Source organism: Carlito syrichta, unplaced genomic scaffold (assembly GCF_000164805.1).
Source record: "Carlito syrichta isolate Samal-C Ts95f unplaced genomic scaffold, Tarsius_syrichta-2.0.1 Scaffold304635, whole genome shotgun sequence".
Classification (NCBI taxonomy): domain Eukaryota; kingdom Metazoa; phylum Chordata; class Mammalia; order Primates; family Tarsiidae; genus Carlito; species Carlito syrichta.
Genome location: NW_007248731.1, coordinates 1,546,601 through 1,569,609, shown reverse-complemented (window position 1 = coordinate 1,569,609; position 23,009 = coordinate 1,546,601). Strand labels below are relative to the sequence as shown.

Genomic DNA, 23,009 nt, shown 5'->3' with positions numbered 1-23,009 from the left:
GCTAAGTCTTTCTGCTTGCTTGCCTCCGTGACACATGTGCCCTAAGCACACAGAGTGACCGCACAGTCTTGTTTCTCCCCCTGACAGTATCTAAACATCAAAGAGGACTGCAATGCCATGGCTTTCTGCGCGAAAATGAGGAGCTCCAAGAAGACCGAGGGGAGTCTGGAGGCCCTCGAGCCAGGCGTGGAAGTACTCTTCTATCTGCCGGACAGGGAGGCCCTCCGGCTGGGCGGTGGGGAGTATACCGCGGAGGAGCTGTGCATCCAGGCCGCTCAAGAGTGCCGTGAGTACTGGCAGCTGCCTGGAACTTGGGGGTTTTGTTGGCAGACCGCCCCAGAAGCAGATCTGGGGTCTCCACCCCAGTGGCTCTGCTGAACACACAGAGGGGTGGGCTCTGAAGTCAGAGGCTCCGCGCCTCCTCTGCCACCGCCACTTGCTTGTATGCGGCCTTAGGCTGGTGACGTTAATTCTGACAGTTTCACCTGTCACTTTCTTCATGTGTAAAATAGCTTATTTCTGCTTTATCCCTACTGAGCAGTAGGATACCAGAGGATGAGGCTTCTGGAGAGGCTTAATTCTCATTCTGCCACACCTGCGCGGTTGGAATAGCATCAGCCCTGGAAGAGGTGGTGCCCTTAGCACGCGCTACTAGCTCCACAAGCAGCATCTCTCAGTCTCTTGATAATCATTTGAAGCTTCTGCGAAGTTTGACCCATCTGTGTGCCGCCACACCTTGCCCTCCCGGTGTGATGCTGAGTTGGAGTGAGAAGCTGAGTGTAGCTTTGTGGCTTGGTCAAGTTGCCAAGTTGTGAAAAGGACAGTGAGACTGTCAACAACAGAATCCAGTTTTTAAAAGTGAGGCTTCTCTTCTTTAGAGTTAGCTTATTGTCCTCAGAAGGTGGGAAACTAAAATGACTAACAAATAAAGCCCCTTATATTGTCCTTTGAACTTGGGGACACTGGCAGTTCTTGCCTACCTAAATTTAAGTGACAGGCAAGCTAAGTCATGGAAGCTTAGTCACAATATAATCCACTTAGATTGTGGTGATTATTGTACAACTCAGTAAATATACGAATATTGGTTGAATTATATACTTAAAATGGGTGGATTTTATGGTATATAAATTATATCTCAATAAAGCTGTTTTAAAAAGATCAAATCAACTCATTTTATGGTCATGAAGTAACTAGCTCTGATGCCAGACAGCCTGGGCCACATTTTGCTTATAGCATCTGTAATCCTCAGAGCAACTCTCTGGGGACAGTGTATTTATTTCAAGAATCACCTACTGTGGTAGTAATACAACTTGTTCAGAAAACTTATTTTCTTCCCTATATATGTCTTCCTGCCTAAAATACTTCATATGCCAGAGTTACAATAAAAGGGGAGGATTCTTGTTATAGGGAAGAGCATAGTAGATGCTGACCAATGGAACAGAACATGGGAGAAAGTGGACTGAGCTGAGGATTACTGTGGGAAAATGCAGTAGTAGCTTAAAGTTATTTTGACTAGGCGGCAATGTGTACAAATAACCAGCTTTAGACAGCAGCTTTAAATGGATTTGTAATTAGCAGAACAACTAGATGTAAATCAGTGGTTCCAAAGTATTTTTTAAGGCTTCGTTTTGTTGTTTTGCTTTCCTTCCTTTGGTTTATAGTGTTTCTTCTGTTAGCCAAGCTTCTTGCCATCAGCACAGCTGGTATGAACCTCACTCGGTTTGTGAGCAAGCATCGTTTCTGCAGAGTTGTGCGGCTACAGTTAAGGAGGGAACCAAGGAATTGCAGGAAGGAGCTGAGAGAAGAGAGCCTGTGAGTCTGAGGATGGACACAGTCGCTGTGTCTCCTGTAACTCTGGACTCTGGGAGGCAGCTTGGGGCATCGCCTTTTCGCCTAGTGGATGGAGGATGAGTGTCGTCTCTTCTGTAACTGGCTCGGGGGCATTACTTTTTTTTTTTTTTTTTTGCGTCGGAGTCTCACTCTGTCGCCCAGACTGGAGTGCAGTGGCCGTTCCCGGCCACCGCAGCCTCGGCCTGCTGGGCTCTGGCGATCCTTCCGCCTCAGCCTTCCGAGTAGCTGGAATTACAGGCATGCGCCACCACGCCCGGCTGATTTTTTGATTTATTGTAGAGATGAGGTCTCGCTGCCCAGGCGGGTCTCGAACCCGCGGGCTCAGGCAATCCACTCACCTCAGCCTCCCAAAGGCACGGGATTACAGGCTGAGCCACCGAGCCCGGCCTGGGGGCATTACTTTTAAAAACACACGCGCATGGAATGCCACAGGTTCTTGGCGCTCTCGCTGGTACTGTAGTAAATGATGCTCAGGGCAGTGTTTTCTTCCTGCTTTTCACTTCTGTGTGGTAGTTTTGTCCCATTAGCTCTCAATAGCTCTGTCTTGGTTTAAATCTCAACTCTGCAGTTGACTAGATGCGTAACCTTGAATCAGACTCAATCTCAGGAGACCACAGTTTCATCTCTCAAATGGCACAAGTAATCCTAACCTTATTAGGTACCAGGAGCATGAAAAGTTGACAGATTTAGAGTGTGTTAGCCTGATACCTGGCACTTAGCCTTAAGTGAATGTAAGTATCGTTGCTCATATTACTTAGTACTTTTATATAAAAAGGTATACCTTTGATCTTCCTGTTTATTGGTAGTCATATTGTTAGAAACAGACCTGTGTTAGAATTACAGCCAGTTCTGTGATTACAAATAAGTTACACTTCACACACGTAGGTGTTGGTGCACATGCAAACATGGATGTGATAAAGAAAGGCTGGGTTTCCAAGCCAGTCCACAAAAGCCACTTTATGAATGAAACCTATAGCGTTCTTGAAACATAGTCCTCATAATACTGGATTCAAAAGCCATTTGCCTTTGTTCCCAAGGGAACATGCTCCTTAAAGTTTAACCCCCTCTTCTGTGTTTGTGAGGAGGAGTATAACTTCGGAAGGGGTAGCTGGCCACATTTCTTGAGAAGCGTGGATCGGAGGTGTTAAGGAGAGTCTTGGAGATGCCAGGGCACCTGTAGCTTTGTAACTCAACGTTTGCTGTGGAGAAAGTCACTGCCTAGGGGGCAGGACCCAGGAGGGACCCTGCCCACGTCAGTCTCACTTTAGATGGCTTACATGGGAAGCTGGGGCCGGTTGCCTCCTATTCTCCCACGTTTTCTGGTTATTTAAACTTGCTGGATCTTAGTGTGGGGTCTGACTACTCTTGAAAATGTCTGTCATAATGGATTATTGGCAGCTGTTCTTCCCCCAACCCGTTTGGATTTTGGGTCTCTGTGATTAATCGTGGGCTCGGAAATGAGTGGCTTCATCATTTCCCTTCTCTTTCCGTTTGTTCCCTGTCGACGGAGGCAGTTGGTGGGGTGAGAGGCAGTTGGTGGGGTGAGAGGCCCGGAGCACCGCTGGGCCAGCTTTGTTAAGCATGCATCTTCTCGTTAGTTAGCTGCTAATAAAAGTATTTATGATAACCATTCAGAGTACTTAAGAAGTATATTTATTATTAATGGTAACGGGTTTTAGTCACTGACACAATTGCTTTGGTCATTATTTATTCTAATATGCATTTTGTGTACTGCTGCCAGGAACTTCTTTGCATGTTTAATGTATAATCACAATGTGTTAGGATTGCTTAAACATTTTCTGCAGGAAACAGATTGAGGATTTCCCCAACTCCCCTGTGCACAGATCCCATGGGATCTGTGAACCTCTCCTAGAGCCTTTTTTTCTTTTAAGCAGGATTCGGTAAGAGTCTGTCATAGGTACCTGTAGTGAGAAATATCATCAGACTTTTATTTTTATGTATTTATTTATTTTTGAGTTGGAGTCTCATTCCATTGTTCAGGCTGGAGTGCAGTGGCGTGCTCACAGCCACTCCAGCGTCAACCTGCTGGGCTCTGGTGATCCTTCCACCTCAGCCTCCCAAATAGCTGGAACTGCAGGCACGTGCTACTACACCCAGCTGATTTTTGATTTATGGTAGAGACAAGGTCTTGCCAAGTTGCCTGAGCCGGTCTCAAACCCACGGGCTTAGGCAGTCCATTCGCCTTGGCCTCCCAAAGTGCTGGGATGACAGGCTGAGCCACTGAGCCTGGCCTATTTTTATTTTTTGAGTAGGAGTCTGACTCTGTCACCTAAGCTGGAGTGCAGTGGCGAGCTCTTGGCTACGGCAGCCTTGACCTGCTGGGCTCAGGTGATTCTTCCGCCTCAGCCTTCCCAGTAGCTGGAACTATAAAGCATGCACCACTACACCTGGTTAGTTTTCTGATTTATTGTAGAGCTGAGGTCTCGCCCAGGCTGGTCTCAAACCTGTGGGCTCAGGCATTCCCCTTACCTTGGCCTCCCAAAGTGCTGGGATTATAGACTTCTACTTTTTTTTTTGTTTTTGAGTTGGAGTCTCACTCTGTCACCCAGACTGGAGTGCAGTGGCTGCTCCTGGTCACTGCAGCCTTGACCTGCTGGGCTCCAGCAGTCCTTCTGCCTTAGCCTTCCAAGTAGCCGGAACTACAGGCGCGCGCTACCACATCCGGCTAGTTTTTTGATTTATTGTTAGAGACAAGGTCTTGCCAAATTGCCCGGGTGGGTCTCGAACCTGCGGGCTCAGGCAATCCACTCATCTCAGCCTCCCAAAGCACTGGGATTATAGGCTGAGCCACCAAGCCCAGCTTAGACTTTTACTTTTAAATGATTTTAATTTGGTTTGCCAGGAGCTACAATGCATATTCCTGGGGAGCCATAGTTCTTTTTTATTTATTTTATTTTTTTCTTTTTTCTCTTTAATTTCAGCTTTTTTTTAATGATTGTTTCTCTCTTTTTTTTTTATAATCGATATTTTTTATTTTAATATTGTGGGGTACAGTTGAGGGTTAGGTATACAAATATGCTTCATTCAGCTCCCCTCCCCCTTTTAAAAATAAGATTAGAAAACATGCTTTATTTAGAAAGTAAATTAAATAAAGAAAGAGAAGATTCACTTCCCCAAAGTGGGGGAGGGGACCCAAAGCTTAAGGAAACATGGCCTGACTGTAGCTCACACCGTAACTCAGCAAGGCAATGGCGACGGTGGTCTGGCAAGAGCCCATCGCTCTTGATTATGATGATTAAAACTGCCTGACTTATAAATAAGGTGGATTCTCTTTGAAAGGGTTGGAAGTCATATTTGCCCTCAGAGGACATGCGTGCCCTAGATTCTCTCTGGATGGGAGTATTACCTGTGCATATGTTGTGATTTAAAACAGGTGGCCACGGGTCTCCTCCTTTAGCTCTCTGACGTGTCCTTTGCTCTCCCCAGGGATCTCCCCTCTGTGCCACAACCTCTTCGCCCTGTATGACGAGAGCACCAGGCTCTGGTACGCTCCGAACCACACCATCACCGTGGATGACAAGGTGTCGCTCCGGCTCCACTACCGGATGAGGTATGACAAGTGCAGGGCTGGCGCCCGCCTGGCTTTCCCTGCACCGAGGCGCAGCGGCTGGCCTGCGCCCGCGTCACTTCCCAAGACGTGTCATCGTCCTTTCGATTTGTGGCTTTCGCATTTGCTTGGTATGTGCAAGGGCTCCTGCGGGGTTTGAAGCACAATTCAAGATGAGTTTGATCACCCTCTTCGCCACATTTTAGAAAAGCAGTTGTTATGATGTAGAGGGCATCATGGTTATGAATTTCACGTAGTGGGTTGTGACCAGAATTCAAAACCAAAAAAGAAACAGGAGAGGATGGAGAATATCCTCATATATACATATCCAAAGAATATTGTTTTCTAAAAAACTTTTGAGATATGTAGTATATGTATGTGCTAGGTTGTGATACGGAATGTATTTCTTGCTAAAATTGAAGCAAAAAAGCTTGAGAAACATTACCTGAAGTGGTAGCCTAGACATTCTAGGCTCTCAAGGAGTGGCTGTTCTGACTACTCCTCGAAGATTTTTGGCTGTGGGGCTGTAAGTTTTCTTCCGATGGGTACTTACCTTTCCCCCCATAATCGCAGACTTTACTAAATGTCACAGTACCTCCCAAGGTGGCCTGGACAGTATTTGGCACTTTCATAGCTGCAGTGTCTTGAGATTGTAAGCATATTTGTTCAGTAACGACAATTGAAAGTGTGTTCGTTAGATACTTGCTAAGCACAAGTTAACATGTGTGTTTAGCAGTGGAGTTTATAAATAGGGTAGATCCTTTTTGAAAAGCAGCTTAACTTATATAGTTATCAAATCAGTAGATTAGTTCAGATGGTAATAGAGAGCAGGAACTTCTGGAGAAGCCCTCTGGAATGTCAGAGGCTCTTCACAGTATCCATAGCTGGGTTTTGAGGGGGAAGTTGGTGGGGTTGTCACCGTTCTAGAGCGACTGGGTTCTTTTTCTCAGTGGACTTTGAACCAGATCTAGCTTTCTTTGCTAAACATCTTAAGGCTGATGTTTTACTGTTCTTTCTGTACTTACTCAAAGTCTCACCTTGAAAAGAAAGCTGTGTGCCGCAGTCTGTGGCCTGGGGGTTTGGCTGTGCGATCAGCCTGTAATTGCAGCCTGAAGTCTGGAAGGAGCATGCCACCAAGTTCTAATTCTTTCCCTCTAGGTTTCTACACTCAGCTCAGAGTCTAGAATGGTAGCTCTTAGGACAGGAAGAGACCCGAGTTTACCTAATTCAGTTCTTCCATTTTTTTTCAAGTGGAAAAACTGATACCCAGAAAAGAGACGCGAATTAACCCAAAATTCCATCTGGTGAATCGTCTTGTTAGCACTAGAATTCTCACTGAGGCTGTGGTCTTGAATGTCTGGTTATTAGAAGCTATCTCTGCCGTTCCATGTTTCTGTTAGCTGCCAGGAAGTGCGTGGCTGCTTCACTTTTAGCACCTTGACTTTGTACCTGACTTTGTGCTTCAACAGGATATTGCTCTGTTACCGCAGATTCTTTGAACTTGGGGAAAGAAAAATACCACCCTAAGCTAAAACATTTGCATGACAACAAACTACAAAAATGTTGAAACCTCATAATCTCACCACTAAAGAAGGTGTAATACGAAAATAAACGTTGGTGATTATTTCAGTGGAGTCCCAGCTCTATTTTGGGAACACGCCTGTACTTCACTTATGGTTTTCTGTTTTTAGAAAATGCTTTTGATAGTTATTGTTTCATAATAGAGCTGAAAATAAGACGATCATGTTCTTTGTTTCTTTATAAGAAAAATAATTTTCTTGCTTTTTTAGCCAAATGATTTTCACTAACCATTTAAAAATTTCTGTAGAAACCTAAAGAAGATTTGTTGTGTACAATATCTATATATAAACTTAGAATATGAAGTTATCTGTAGTACAGTTTTCTCAAAAGCTTGCAGCGTGTGTCTCTGGTTGATGAGTCTGTCCACCTGTTTATCTGTTTCTCCCTTTCTCCATTTTTTCTGCTTTATTTCTCCATCTCACTCTGAAAAGGAATGTGGGCAGCTACTGCTCTACACTGGTTTATGCCAGTTTTATTTTTTTTCTATCGGCATGCTAGAATATCAGGAATTTGTGTGTACCAAGTTTGATGCGCACCTTGATAATTAATTTTTTAAAAGTATTTCATTTCTGTCTTCAATGTCTTTTCTAGTTCAGTCTTATTAGGAGGGTGTTGATTTTGGTCGTTACCCATTTAAAGTTTTGTTTTTGACATCTTACTAAATGGAAAGCTATCAGTCTTTCACTCTGGGCAATTGGTAGAGCTCCAACCTTGTTTTAGATTCTCTGGTCTTCTGTTTACCATTAGCCTTTGTTATAGTGGAGGGAGAAGCTACACATTATGTTCGGTCTCCTTGACCTTGTCCTGTTTGAACATCTGACCAAAAGGCTTCTAAGCCAAAGATGGCCCCACAGGGCTCTCAGAGAGCAGTCTAGGGTATGTCCGCGTTCAGACCCCCTCGCAGCTTGTGTTCTGCTCAGAGGGAATATGTTGGATCCCTGGATCCACCAGATGCTGGGACTCTCTCAGAGACTCAGGAGGCTGAGGAAGAAAAAGACCATGGCTTGGGTTGGCTCAGGAAACATCTGCCTTCAGGCTTCTCTCTCAAATTGCATCCTCTGACCTTGAAAGTCTTTCCTTATCTTGATAAACCTTCCATCTCACACATACTTCTCATTCTCTTGTCACCACCTTCCTCCTTCATCAAACAGAATTTACCTCTCCCGTGTGCCCTTCTGTCAGAGCCCTGCTCTGACACTTTTTAGCTGATGGAATTGGTTTACCCCTCACTTCCTGCTTATCTTGGGGAGAAGATCCCAGAGTCGAGTGCTGCTGAGTGTGTGCTCAGTTCTCCCTTCGAAGGGCAGTTCTGAGCCTGGGGGCGGCATGAATGCCAGTCTCTGTGTCCGCTGATAGTCTTAGACTTCCCCTGTGCCCAGTGCGTGATACCTGGTCACCTCTGTGGAGGGTGAGGGGACAGTACAGCAGCTTCCGAGGCCTGATGTGGTTCATGCTGCTCATGGCTCTGCAGATACGTGGTTCTTTCCATGCGTGAGAGAGATCAAAGCCCACAGTCAAACAAACATCAGTCACTTTCGTGAGTGACAGGGTAGGTGGGCTGCATAGAATCATCGAATGTGATGGAATACTGATATTCACCCTTACGGTGCTTCTTCGTGTATCCTTTCCTTTTTGTGTTCTTGCTGCTTCCCACATTTGCTCATCTCTTGTTGTTTATCTGCCAGGTAAGTGTCAGCACCTGTTCTGTGCTGGGCGCTGGGGAGCAGTGGTGAGCGGGGCACTGTGGCCTGCGTCTTCACGTGGCTCATGGCATGCCCGAGTACGGCCACAGGCATCTGCTTGTCCTTGGCCACTTTCACAGTTCATCTTCTGTGGTGCTTCCTTCCAGGGGTACTGCCACCCGTCGGCTTGGCTCTCGCTGTTTCCTCTTCCTGCTGGGTGTGGTCCAGACTCTGCAGCCTGGCGTTTATCTATTTGGGTCCCCACTTACCTTCTTGGGGCTCTTTCCCTCCTGCCATCTCCCCAGGCAGTGGGGCAACCTCCCCTTCCGTGGCACTTCACTGCAGACTCTGTGTTGTCCAGGGCCAGCTTATCCTCAGGCATAGTGCCAAGGGCCCACACTATTGCCAGGGGTGCATGAAATGTTTTAATTTCACTTAAAATCAGAAAAAAAATGAATACAGTCCAGGCTGGATTATATTCATCTTTATATCAACACAGTTGTAAAATATACCTTATAGTATGTTTTTACGGAGGAAGAGAAAAGTGTTTGGAGCCCGTGACAGAGGGCCCTTAGCCGTGCAGCTGACGGTAAGGGTGCGGTGAGCTGTGGCCAGCATTGTGTTCCAGTCAGCAGATGAATGTCTGTTTAGGAAGTGCATGGGAAGTCAGAGGAGCTCTCTGTGATCTCCGGAAAGGCGCTGCCTCTCCCTGAGTCTTCAAGGAGGTGTCGACAGGGCACTCCTCACAGAGTGCTGGTGACAATGGGAAGAAAGGGCCTTGGAGACAGGAAGGTGCCTCACAGTGTGGGCAGTCTGCTGCCTTGCTTCTCAGGGCAGATCAGCCTCCAGCACTGACCACTCTCGGTGAGCCAAGACGCCTGTCGCACGCATGCCAGGGCCCCCACGGCACAGTTGGCATCCGTCTCCCTGCCTTCCAGGTTCTATTTCACCAATTGGCACGGGACCAATGACAATGAGCAGTCGGTGTGGCGACATTCTCCAAAGAAGCAGAAGAATGGCTATGAGAAGAAAAAGGTTCCAGATGCAACTCCTCTCCTTGACGCCAACTCGCTGGAGTATCTGTTTGCCCAGGTAGGACATTTGGGCCCAAGAGGAGCTGGGGCTTGTGCGGTAGGTGCGGTGCCACAGAGCTCAGGTCCCCTGGTCCCGCTGCCTTGGTGGTTCCAGGATGCTTCGTGGCCTGCCCTGCAGGGGTTCTCGCCACACCTGGACTTGCCCCCAGTGAGGAGGCGGAAGGCCGCATTTCAGCGTCCCGCGGGACTGGCCATGCAGCTGGAGTTTCCAGGCTTCGCTTCTTTCTGCAGCCTTTCTTTTTTCCACCTCCTGTGTGCGGGGTCAGAGGGAAGCTGTAGTTGCGGGAAGGTGTCATTCAGCAGGGCTAGAGAAGGCCCTTCTCTGTCATCATCGTCATGTCTCGAGAGGAAGGAGGTGACCGCTGTGGGTCACAGCGGTGGCAGAGTAGAAAGAGTAGACGCCAGAAAATCGCCAAGAGAAGTTAGAATCGCCTGAAATTACATTATTCTGAGACACGGAGCATTTGAAAATGTCTTACTGTTCATTTTGTTTTATAAACTGCTTTTGATCATCATATGATGCAGCCCTCAGGTGTGAGTTTAAAATGCTGATCTTTGTTGTTGTTTCAGTGACTTCATAACAGTCATTTATTCGACCATTCACTCATGCTCGCCAAGGTGCTGGAGATGCTGGGCGAATGCCACAGACTCAGTCTCCGCATGGGTCAGGTGTAGAGTCAAGCGAGACAGCAAACGAGCTTGAAATGATGTGTAGGCCGTATGTAAGAAATGATGAGGAAGGCTCCGAAGGGAAGGCTTTTGTGATAGGGAAGATGAAGCAGGGGGTACCGGTGGTCTGCAGGGTAAAACCGAGTTAAAACAATGTGATCAGAGTGGTCTCTCCAAGGAGGTGACATTTATAGTAAATCTTGAAGAGTAAAAAGGAAGCTGCCATTGTAAGAGAGGAGGGGGGAAAGCATTTCTTCCACGTAGAGTTTCTCAGCCGCAGCACTGCTGACGTTTTGTGCCGATCCCTCTGTCGTGATGGACTGCCCTGTGCATGTAGGGCATCTCCCAGCATCTCTGGCCTCCACCCACTAGATCCGGTAACACTCTCCCCCTAGTCATGACACCCAGACATATCTTTGCTGTTGCTGACTGTCCCCTCACCCTGGTGAAAAGATGTGCTGTAGAGGGAGCAGGATATGGGAAGGTCCTGTTGCCGGTGGGCGAGCGGAGGGGCAGTGCCAGCACAGCGAGAGGAGGGTGGAGCGAGGCCGAAGAGGCAGGTGGGGCGGCTCACCAGGGCCTCAGATGACCTGGCAAGGGATGATGTTTGGCCACAGTGCAGTGGGAAGCCATTTGGAAGGCGGGTCTTTGCTTACGCTTTAAGTCAGTGGTGACTCTCGCTACACAGGGAGCGTAGATTGTGCTGGGTCCAAGAGCATGCTCCAGACACACCAGCTGGGAGTCTGCCGCAGCGGTCCTGGGCAGGGGAAGTGCTGGCGTGGCTGGGGGCAGTGGCGATGGCGGTGGAGAAGAACGAGCAGGTCTGCGGTTCGTTTTGGAAATATGATTTGCTCATAGGTTGGGTATGTAAGTGAGAAGATTTGATGGTTTCTAGTTTTCTATTTTGGGCAATGTTGGATAGAGAATGGAGTCATTCCTGACACCAGGAAGGCGGGGGTGGGGGGCGGGGGAGTAGGAAGGGGTAGAAAGAGACACACAGGTGGGAATTTCAGGTAGGAAACGGAGTAATGAGGCCGGAGTCCAGAGAAAGAGCCATCATGTACTTCGCTCTTCACCTGTCCTGGACTTGTCAGCTTTGGTCGAGGTTTTCCTAGAATGCTATCCATTTATAATCAGTTGGGAGCAACTGTATGCATGTGTCTGTGTACGTGTCCTGTTGATTATTTCCTTAGAATGTACTTTTATACAGGAAATTTTTGTGTCAGAATTGCATTCATCATAGGGCTTTAGTTCCTAATTGCACATGACCCTCCTTCCATGTGTACCTCAGAACTGGCTTTAGAGACTGTAGAGGAATGAGACCATGCACAGCCCCGGGTAGCCACACTGTGTGAAAAAATAAAATGAACTGGCCATTTTCAGATTGGTCTTTTAGCATTCACCATCCCGGTTGTATGTATCCATATCTGAGATTTATTCTTTATCTTTCTGGGGAGCAGAGATGTAAAGGAGGAGTGTGCCACACTTAGGAATAAACACTGCAGTAGAATCTGACCTTCTGGAGGCTCTGGAGTGAGTCACTTGAGGTAGTGAATGTTGCAGAAAGTCGTGGCCAAGCAAGACAGTTTCGGGTTTGTTCTGCTCTTCACACACTGCTAGCATAGGTTCTTGTTTCTCAGAAGCGTGTGGAACTGGTCTGTGACCTTTCCTCACCGGAGAGAAGTAAGAAGTCCCGTCGTGGAAAGAAGGGGACCTGCAGCAGTGAGGGCCCTCCATCCAAAAGCCGTTAAACTGAAGTCTCTTCAGGAAAACGTCTTCCTCGCGCTAGAACACCCCTTCCAGACTTCCTGTCTGCCCTGCTCCAAGCTGGAGAAAGGCTACAGGGTCACGTCCTTAGAGTTCAGTCAACAAAGACCAAGACCAGGGGCAGGTGTAGCACAATGTATACGACGGTAGGCCTGCTCAGATCTAGTTTAACCTCAGTCCCCCACTCGCTGAGCCCCGTGCCCCTGGGCTGTTTGTCTTTAGGCCTGACTTGGGCTTTTGGAACAACCTGATATTAGCTATTCCTCCTCATTTATCAGACCTAATCCACACTGCTTCTCGGCATCACTAAGGTGGTGAAGGCGCTTTGTATGTTTGTCCTGGTCACCAGCACTTGGCATAGTACTTGATAACTGTGTGGTAAATGAATGAATTAATCTGGGAGCCATCGCCCGAGTCCCTTCATGCCAAGCTCTACTGAGAACGGGCTTTGATGCTGGTGAAGCTATTGGTCTGACTAGTCTCATCGCTGTGCCGCTTTTCTGGGGCGCACCTCCCCATGTGGGAGGTCTTCCGCTCAAGAACAAAAACAGGGCTGGGCTCTCGACACTTAAGGAGTGGTTCATGTTGTCTCACCTCTGCTCCAAAGGGACAGTATGACTTGGTGAAATGCCTGGCTCCCATCCGAGACCCCAAGACTGAGCAGGATGGGCACGACATTGAGAACGAGTGTCTGGGGATGGCCGTCCTGGCCATCTCACACTATGCCATGATGAGGAAGATGCAGTTGCCGGAACTGCCCAAGGATATCAGGTAAAGCTTCCTGCCGGCTGCGGAATTGATGGTGGGGATGGTGGTGTTTTCACATGTTCTCCTACTTCTCACGGCTGCCAGCATTTGGCTGACTGCTGCTCACTTACAACATGCAAATCTTACTTAGAATATTTCTTACAGGTACCATAGTTATCATTGTGTCCTGATTTTGAATGGTGTCTGATAAACTCAGAAGTTTGTACTAGGGTGAAATTTCTGGACTGGGGATGCCCATCAAATTGGTACCCTCTGCGTCCCCTTCTTACCTGAGGTGGACCCATCTTCTCAGCATAGCTTTATAAAGCAGCTATTACCCTCCCCAGCCTGAACCCCCAAGGCGTTCTAGTAGTTCCCTTGAGAGCTGTTGATTCTGATGTGAGAGTTGATCAACTACCCGCTTATTTACTTAAAAATATCACTTGAGGTCCAGTCTTTGTGAATGGTCAGTTTCTGTCCATCAATGATAGAAACTGAACAATAGTTTTTTTCCCACCAGTGCGCCCTTTTGATTGTCAGAAATGGAGACTGTCTCTTTTGAAGAGGAGATTATAGCTATATGCTTCATGATAGATGGCCTGCAACTTCTTGTAAGGTTGCATCCTGTTTCTCCTTGTCCTTGACTGAGGCTGGAGCAGATCACAGGTTGTTCCTCAGTAACCCAGGGACTGACTAGACTGTGCTGAACCGCAGCTTTCTCCTTTTCTCTGTGGCCTTCTTCCTGGGTGCTTCCTCTTTATTCTTTCATGAGGCAAAAGTGAAAAACGGCAGCTCTGCTCAGATTCTGTTGCATTATATGAGTCTAAAAGAAAGAGTACAACATATTGAGGATAAACCCCAAAGTTTACCATTTTTCACTGTTGTGAAACCGTTTGTGCCCCAGGGATTACTCTGAGCCAGGTACAGTCTCAGGCCTGGGGGTAACAAGCAGATCACTCATTTCTTTGGCCTCCAGTGGGCTTGGTTTTCCTTTCATGGACGTTCAGGTTCTCCTTAGAACTGACTCCTGTTCCTGCAGTGTATCCATTTGTTGAGAGTCTGTCTGTCCTAGCTACTGTCCCATTAGCCCCTGGAGGGGTAAATAGCCTTTCAGCTTCCTTGTTGATCCTTTGAATGGGGCATCTTGGATGGGGTCACATGGAAAACACTAGGTCTTTCGTATTTAGTTAGCCTTTGTGTGTTTTCCCCACTAGCCTTTGTGCATGTTCCCCATTTTTTGGTTAAAAATGATCTTTATAGCAAAGTTATAGACCACATATGCAAGTAGGACATACAAGGCACCTGTGATCACGCCAAGAGATAATTGCCCATGACATCTTTTAGACCATTTTCTAACTGGTACTCCGTTTTATATAACTATGTGATATGTGAGTACTGATGACACAAGAATAGTGAAGCTAGCAAGCAAAATTATAGATTAGTCCATGGTGCTGCCTGCCTTTGTGACCCAGAAAATCTGATGATTCCTGTAGGAACTCCTAGTTCAGTGAGATCTGTGGAGCACGTGCTTTTTTTTTTTTTTTTCTGTCCCAGTCTCTGTTCACCTCCATCTCCTTAATCCATTAAGGTTCTCTGGGGGTAGCTCCCCTTTCCTCCTGTGTCAACACACGGCAGGAAGATTCACAAACTCAGGTCTGTTTCCCAACTGTTTTCTGTTAACCTGTATGGAAAAAGAGAGAGATATTTTTCTGCTTTCTTTTAGTTATAAGCGATATATTCCAGAAACCCTGAATAAATCCATCAGACAGAGGAACCTTCTCACCAGGATGCGGATAAATAACGTTTTCAAGGATTTCCTAAAGGAATTCAACAACAAAACCATTTGTGACAGCAGCGTGTCCACTCATGACCTGAAGGTGAAATACCTGGCTACCTTGGAGACCTTGACAAAACATTACGGTGCTGAAATATTCGAGACTTCCATGTTACTGATTTCATCAGAAAATGAGATGAATTGGTTTCATTCAAATGACAGTGGAAACCTTCTCTACTATGAAGTGATGGTGACTGGAAATCTTGGCATCCAGTGGAGGCAGAAGCCAAACGTAAGTGGCCGAGGCTGAAACGAGAGTGTCCTGTGTCACACGGTGGCTGCTGTTGACCCTGCTGGAGTCATCTGTGTGCAGGTCCCCTGTCCCATAGGCTGGTTCTATCCGGGCTAGAGACTGTATATCGTTTATCTTTTATGTTGTAGCACATAAAAGAGCACAAGGTCTCATAAGTATTTATTGAGTTCTGTAGGGAAATCAAGAAGTATAATATCCTGTAGCATGTAGTAATATAAGCATAACAGCAGACATTTACTGCATGCCTACTCTATGCCAAATACTTTTCTAAGCATTTTACAGGTATCAACTCATTTATTTCTAAAAATAAAAAACCTCTGAGGGAAGTACTGCCATTATCTCTATTTTACAGATGAACACAAAGAGGCACAGAGAAGTTGAGAAACTTGCCCAGGGCCATAACTAATATACACTTGTGCCAGGAATTGACCTGTGGCCTCTGGCTGCATGCACCTGGCTGCTTTGGCATCATGAGATGTTTGTTGGATGGGGCAACAGAGCAGAGTGGTTTAAGAGCATGGATTCTAAACCTCCCTGGACCTGGCTCAGATCCTAGCTGCGTGGCTTATGGTTAGATGGCCTTGGGAGGAGAGGGCTCTTTCACCCGGGCCGGCTGCATATTGTTCATCTGTCAAATGGAGGTTCTTACTTTATCCAGCTCACTGGGATCTTGAGAGAATGAAGTAGCATTGAACACAAAGCCTGGCATATAGTAAATGTTGAATAAATTACAGCTGCCATAACTATTACTGTAAGTAATAATATTGAAGCAAATGTGAGATTCATTTTTCTCCTATTTTAGTCTTGTGTTAAAATAACAATGCCTCACTTAGGCTTTCTGTGTGGCAGGCACTGGGTTTGCCTCATCTTGGAGAACCTTGTGAAGATGTAAGCTTTCTGTTTTATGGACGGGGAAGTAGCAGCTCAGAGGGATGACATGGCTAGTTAAGTAGCTGGCAGAGGCAGGAATTTAACGTTGACCTCTGGTCTCCAGAGCTCATGCTACACAAAATAGTCACACTTGTGCAGATATGTGTTATTCAATGTGTAGATTATTTCAAGCATGGGATTCATGTCTTCTCTAGAAAATCCCAACTTGAGTACTATTACAAAGTCAAGAGAGTTGGAGGTAGAAGGAGAAAGCTCATGTTCTGGCCAGTCCTAATCGGGAAGAATGTGTTCTCTGCCTGTATCAAAGCACACATAGTAGTTGGAGGTGAGAGGACCTGGACGTGGATGCGTATTGAATGAGCAGCTACTTCCCTGTCTGAGTTTACAAGCACGTTGTATATTATGTAAAGGGCCTAGCGAGCTCACTAAGGTCTCTTCCAGACGTGGAAGCCCAAGATTCCCTGGGGGAACCCAGCCCTTTAGTCCTCAGCCCGCAGGCACCAGCTCCCCAAGCCCCTCTGCAAGTCTCCTCCTTGGACCTAGGCCCTGCCTTGGTTTGCCAAAAGCACTGGCCTTTTACCAATAGAAAATGAGAAGGCAAACTTAATGTTGTCACTTATGTGCATCTTATCAGGTTGTTCCTGTTGAAAAGGAAAAAAAACTGAAGCGGAAAAAACTGGAAAACAAACACAAGAAGGATGAGGAGAAAAACAAAATCCGGGAAGAGTGGAACAACTTTTCTTACTTCCCTGAAATCACTCACATTGTCATAAAGGAGTCTGTGGTCAGCATTAACAAGCAGGACAACAAAAAAATGGTACGTTCACTCCAGAAGCTCTGTAGTCTGGATCTGGAGGCACGAGGGAATGTTGCTGAAGACGGTTACCCAGCATGTGGTTTTCTGAGTTCCTGTCTCAAAGACAAAATCTAATGATTTTCTTCCTTTGGCCAAAAAGTCCCTATTGCTGAGGCATTAGCAATGTCAGTTTTTAAGTTACACTTGTGCACTCCAGGGCCTTTCTTTGGTCTTCAAGTGTGAATCTGCCTTTGGGTTTGCTGCCCTTTCAAAGATAGTTTGGCATCAGTATTTAATTCACAAAACTAGCGGAGTTGAAGGAAAAGATCAGCGAATGTTAGCCCTTTCCCCAGGGGCTCCTACGAGGCCTCTCCGCTGAGCTGGGTGGGTCACTTGGAAATAAATGGGTGGGGCACCCACTTTGAACTTCAGCAGGCTGTCAGGCGAGTGGCGGCCACAGTGGCAGTGCGCCCCATGGTGTCAGGCACACCCAAGTGACTCTCGGACAGAGGAGAGGGTGTCCAGTCTCATGTCTCACTTCCTCTTTGTTGGTGTCACATGAGGACATAATGTAGACAAGCAGGCCAGTTTGTCAGGGGAAGTGGGAACTCTGCCAAAATAAACCTGTTTGTGTCAGGAGAAGTCACAGCTGACAACACGCGGGGAACATGGCTGGTGAGACAGAGTGCTCTCCTGTGAGAGGGCCAACATAAGAAAGGCCACATTCTGCCTAAAATGTGGCAAGTGATATATCAAATGAGAGCGCTCAGTGCTGAGAAAGAGCCAGGTGGCATGGTTCAGGACAGATAGTCCTGCTCTTATATCCAGGCTGACTTGTCTTTTTGGCATAACCTCTTGGAGAGCAGTTTGGCAGCATGCGTTAACAGCCTCAGAAATATTATATGTCCCTCTGTTCAGGAATCTAGGGACTCTATCTTCCAGAAACAATGTGAGAGGCAGGTAATGGGTTATGAATAAGGATGTTCACTCCAGTGGTATCACAGGGTCAAAATACTGAAAATAACCCAATTATACAGTAATAGAGAATGGGAAAATAAATCACAATTCATGTGAGTGGAATATTATGCAACCAAATTGCTGAATTTTTTGATGATGTGGAAGAAAGCTTTTATGAATGCAAAAAAAAGTAGAATGTAAAACCTTACCTATAGAAAGGTGTCAGACAATTTTGTTCCAAAAATTTTAATAGGTATGCATGTACATACACATGCTCTTGGGAAAATAACCAGATATTAACAGCTGTTTATTTATTGGTAGCATTATGAGTGGTTTTAATTTTCTTATCCTCCTTTTTATTTTTCCCAAAAAAATACAGTAATGTTATCAGAAAAGTAGTGAAAACAAAGTCCAGAAGAACCCTGACAGCTGTTAGTGGACAGGTAGAAGATGGAAGGAGGGAACGATGAGTGCTCTTTGTTGAGTGTATCGTGACTGTTAGGTCCTGTGTTATATGGTGTGCCTGCATTATCTTGCTTAGTCCCTACGGGAACCTTGGCTGAAGGAATATCGGCACGATTGCGGGTGGGGAACCTGAGACTAGTCAAGAGGCGTCGAAACTTGTGCAGGGTCGGCTTACGGGAGGAGGCGGCAGACACTTGCCCAGTTCCGTCTGGCTCCCGTCTGCGCTCTTTGCCTGTGCTGCTTTGGTTCCTGCGGCATCAGCATGCCCCAGCGACCTGAGGGGCATGAGGGAGAGGCTGGCGTGTTCATGGTCTTGCTTTTCAGCATAGCCAGGTGCTTAGATTGCGGGCAGAGGAAGAGAAGTCCCAGACGCTGGTGCACATGCTGCGAACCTGCCCCATCCTGTCCTGGCTGAGAGTCATGTCTGGCACCTGGCTGGTGCCCAGTCCTCTAAGTCAGAGCTTGCCTTGGCCACATGGGTGGCAACGCTGTGCCAAGCTGCGGTGTCGTGTAGGCAGCAGGAGGAAGCCTGGAAGAAAGACTTGATCTCCCCAGGCCTCTGTTTTCCTTTACAAACACTAGGCCTTCCTGCATGGCAGGCGCTTCCTATGTTGAGCTCTTTGCAAATGTCAATGTTTAAGTTTCTTATCCACCCTATGGGTCTCTCATCAACCCGTTTTACAGGAGGAAACTGAGGCACAAAGAGGTTGAGTAACCTGCCCGAGGTCACAGTTGTTAGGTTAAATCTTCTGAAACTGCCAATATTTGACAATTTTTATCTGACAAAGATGTTGACTACATGCGCTTAGACCTACTAGCAGGTGGAAATGCTGCGATTCGAACCCAGAGTAGCCGACTCCGGAGCCTGGGGCCAGCTACCCTCGATGCTGCCTCTTTAGCGTCTCACTCTGTGTCATCCCCTCCCAGCCTCAGATTTCCAAGGCCTGTGATCGGGCAGTCATGTGGCTGCCAGTCTTTCAGGAAAGCGTGGTGCCAGTGTGCCATCAGGTCAGACCTGGCTTGTCACTTCTCTCTGCCTCTCCCTGGCTTCTCCCATTTCTGTGTAGCCTTCTGCTCTCAGGGAACCTCAGTGCTCATTTAGCCTTGCTTATAGCACGTGGCGGGGTGAGGGGCAGCCCCACCCAGCCCTGCTCTTGTTCCAGAGTGTCTTGAATTTGTTCTCTAGGGTACCTGTACGGGGGTGCCAGGCCACACCACAGGGCAGCATACTGAGCTCAGAGGCTCCTTCCCATGGTGCCCTCTCTGCGGTGACCTGCCCTCTCTTGGCCTCCTTGGCTCACAGTCCCAGGGCATATTTCCTTTGGCATTGCAGCTGTCACCAGGTCCCTCACATACCTCCTGCCTGGTGGCTTGTGTCCACTCACTCCCTTTCCCCCTCACTGGTGATACCACCAGCCTCTCCTTCCTCCAGGTCCGTGGGAAGAACCTTATTCTCCAGTGTCATTTTGCCCTTCCCTGAAGGCTCAGGTGCTTTCTTATATTTTTGTGAGTCAGAGCTCTAAATCACAGCTTTGTATGCCTCCTCTCCCCGGGACATGTTTTTGGTTGACCCCATGGCTTCTCTCAAACGGCCAGTCTCTGCTAGGGATCTGGGATCAAGACAGAAAACCCCATGCCTTCACCAGAAGTGTTTTTCTGAGGCCTTTCCTTCGTGGAAATTCCCTCCCTCTTCCCACTCTGAGTGAGACTCTACTTCCTTCAAACCCTCCCAGGTCCCTGGGCTTCATCTAGCAACCTCATTGTTGTGTCTGGGACAATTCCTGGGTTACAATCCGGGAGTTTCACCTTCCATACCAACCCTGCCATGAGATGGCGCGCCCGTGCCTCTGTTTCCTTTTCTTCCAAGCAGGACTCCTGCTGACTCGGGGTCATTGTTTAGTGCCAAGACCAGGGTGCCCGTTCCGCTCCTGCCATTCCACTTTGGGCCTCCGCCACCTTGATCCAGGTTGTGCTTCTCCTGTCTGGACCCGAGGCTCAGCGTCTCCACTGGTCTCCTTGCCTGCTGCAGCCCCCCCGCACCCCCACCCATGCCACACGCACACATACCGTGCCTCGCCTGATAGTTCTGAGCTAATAGGTAATTGACCAGTAAAAGGCCTGTGTACCTGCGAGGGGGCGGTTAGTATCAACACAGGGATTTTCCCTTTGGGCTTGGCATGGTGTTTCCGGAATCTTCTCCCAGCACCGCCCTACACGGACAGCTGCTAGAGGTGATAGACACGGGCTGTAACCCTGGGGATTTCTTCTCTCTCCCCAGGAACTGAAGCTGTCTTCCCACGAGGAGGCCTTGTCCTTCGTGTCCCTGGTAGACGGCTACTTCCGGCTCACTGCAGATGCCCATCATTACCTCTGCACAGACGTGGCCCCCCCGTTGATTGTCCACAACATACAGAACGGCTGTCACGGTCCAATCTGGTGGGTTCCAGAGGCTTTCACTTGCCTTTCTTTTTCTTTTTTTTTTTGAGTTGGAGTCTCACTCTGTTGCCCAGACTGGAGTGCAGTGGCTGCTCCCGGCCACCGCAGCCTCGACCTGCTGGGCTCCGGCGTTCCTTCCGCCTCAGCCTTCCAAGTAGCTGGAATTGCAGGCATGCGCTACCACGCCCGGCTGATTTTTTGATTTATTGTAGAGATGAGGTCCCGCCTGCTCAGGCGGGTCTCCAACCCACGGGCTCAGACAATCCACTCACCTCAGCCTCCCAAAGGTGCGGGATTACAGGCTGAGCCAATGAGCCCGGCTCTCACTTGCCTTTCATTTGTGGAGAGAGCTCTCGTTTTAGCGGCGGGGCAGGCAGCCTCTTCAGACGCGGATGTTGTCAGTCGTATAGGTTGGGGCCAGTTGACCGTGCTGGCTCACACGTGCTGGGCGTCATGCGCCCCCCCCCCTTGCTGCAGCTCCCTGACCCTTCTCCCCTCCTCGCCTTTCCTAGCCGACTGAGAGGTGCTACCCTTCCCAGTGCCTGCTATGGCAGACACTGTGTATGACTCAAGAGAGACAGGGAGCAGCTGGATATGGGGCCATCGCCTGCAGTCCCAACCACTTGGGAGGCTAAGCCCAGGGGCTCCTTTCAGCCCAGCAGTTCAAGTCCGACCATGGCATCATAGCAAGCACCCCGTCCCTAAAAAACAATCTGTTGTTTTCAAAGGAAGGCTCCAGGTCTCAGCATCAGTGTAGTCAACAGGATCCTCACTCAGCATGTCCTAGGGTGCCAGATGAGTGAGTGGTGGAGACCATGATGCTGACTTGGCCTTGGGACCCTCAGGGCCTCTGTGGGATGTCGGGTTTCCCCTGCATCTCAGGGCTGGTAGCCTGTGGTCAAACCCCCCGGTGCTGGGACACTTAGCAAGGCATGAGGCAGCCCATAGCTTGATTACAGCTCTCACGATGACAGATGTTCAGAGCTTTCGGGTACGGAGCTGTGGATGGCCTCTCTGTGACTTCTGCCTCCCCATTTGAGGGCTCTTTTGGCAGCACCAGGGATCCCGTTGAGTTCCTCTTACATATGACTGGCTTGCAGGCAAAGGAAAGCCGCTACTGGGTCTGCTGCAAGCCTCTCTTTCCAGAACAAAGCGTATCTAGGGAATCCTCTCTCCAGCTGTCTTCCCTGTGACATGCTTTTCCCCTTTCGTCCCTGTCCTGGCTGCCTGTGGACAGGTGGCTTGGTGGTGGTGTGGCCCCTGGCCTGGAGAGACTCACAGACTCACACCTAGGATTGCAGAGCAAGGGCTTGGACATTCGAAGGGCATCTCCCTCCAGTGTCCCAACCACAGCTGTGCTCCAAGCCCTGGCGCTTGCTTCTCCCTTGGCCGGGAAGCCCTTTCGTCCAGAGTCTGCACGGCCCACTTCCTTCAGGTGTTAGTCAGATGCCACCTTATCCGTGAAGTCTTCCCTGACCACCCCTTCCTCCTCTCTAGCCTATGCTCTCTGCCGCTTCACTCTACCTTTCTTTTCCTCAGTGGCAGTCATTTCCTCCTGGCATGCCATGTGTTTACACAGCAGAACATTTTTGCTAGTCTGCCTGCCTTGATCTCCTAGAACATGAGGCTCATAGGGGCAGCGGGCAGCCTCTGTCTTGGGTGCCTCATTCACTCCCTTCCTCAGTGTGGAAGGCTGGCATGTCGTGGGCCCTCTGGGCGTATCTATTGAATGGACAGATATCTTATATTTGGGGGAGGCTGACGCTCACTGCCTAAGCAACCTTCTCAGGGTGGGCAGCCTTTCAATCATGTTAAATGTTGAGGAATAAGGGTGCCTGGACGATGCATATTTGTATACCTAACCCTTAACTGTACCCCACAATTTTAAAATCAAAAATATGTTTAAAAACAAAAACAAAAACAAAAAGCATTGAGGAATCAGTGGCGGCAAGCCAGGTCTTAAAGAGGGAAGAGCACACCCGGTGAGGGGTCAGCGTGTGCAGGGCAGAGATGGGTCAGAGACCACAGGGCAGCTGGAAAGTTCTCCGCGTCTCTGTCTCTCTCAAACGTGTGGCCCACGCGAGCCCTCTCTCACCAGCGCTCAACACTGGCACGCGCTGGTTGCTCGTGACCATCACATGGACTCAGCTAGTGCTCGCTGTCCTCGGTGTGTCAGGACTCACTGCCCTGGGCACACAAAGAAGTGCAAGACAGGCCTGTTCCCTACTGATATCTTTCTCAGCCTCATCCATGTATTCATCCAAGGTGTTATTTATTGAGTGCCTACTGTGAGCTTTGAAGATATAACAGTAAACAAAACAGCCTCAAATTGCTGCTCCCATGAGCCTCGCACTCTGGTGGGGTTGCCTGGGGCGGAGGGGAGGGGAGGAAGGGTGTGATCCACCCCCCCACCCCCAC

General features: G+C 48.2%; 1 protein-coding gene across 1 annotated transcript in view; it reads left to right on the top strand.

Moving 5' to 3' along the window:
- Positions 1 to 23,009, top strand: part of JAK1 (Janus kinase 1) — a 48,554-nt gene that overhangs the window by 2,318 nt on the left and 23,227 nt on the right. The window contains exons 2-8 of the mRNA XM_008060506.1: positions 88 to 286; positions 5,299 to 5,422; positions 9,621 to 9,774; positions 12,820 to 12,983; positions 14,683 to 15,025; positions 16,572 to 16,754; positions 20,434 to 20,591. Coding sequence (XP_008058697.1) covers positions 88 to 286; positions 5,299 to 5,422; positions 9,621 to 9,774; positions 12,820 to 12,983; positions 14,683 to 15,025; positions 16,572 to 16,754; positions 20,434 to 20,591 — 1,325 coding nt within the window. The remainder of the gene's footprint in view (positions 1 to 87; positions 287 to 5,298; positions 5,423 to 9,620; positions 9,775 to 12,819; positions 12,984 to 14,682; positions 15,026 to 16,571; positions 16,755 to 20,433; positions 20,592 to 23,009) is intronic.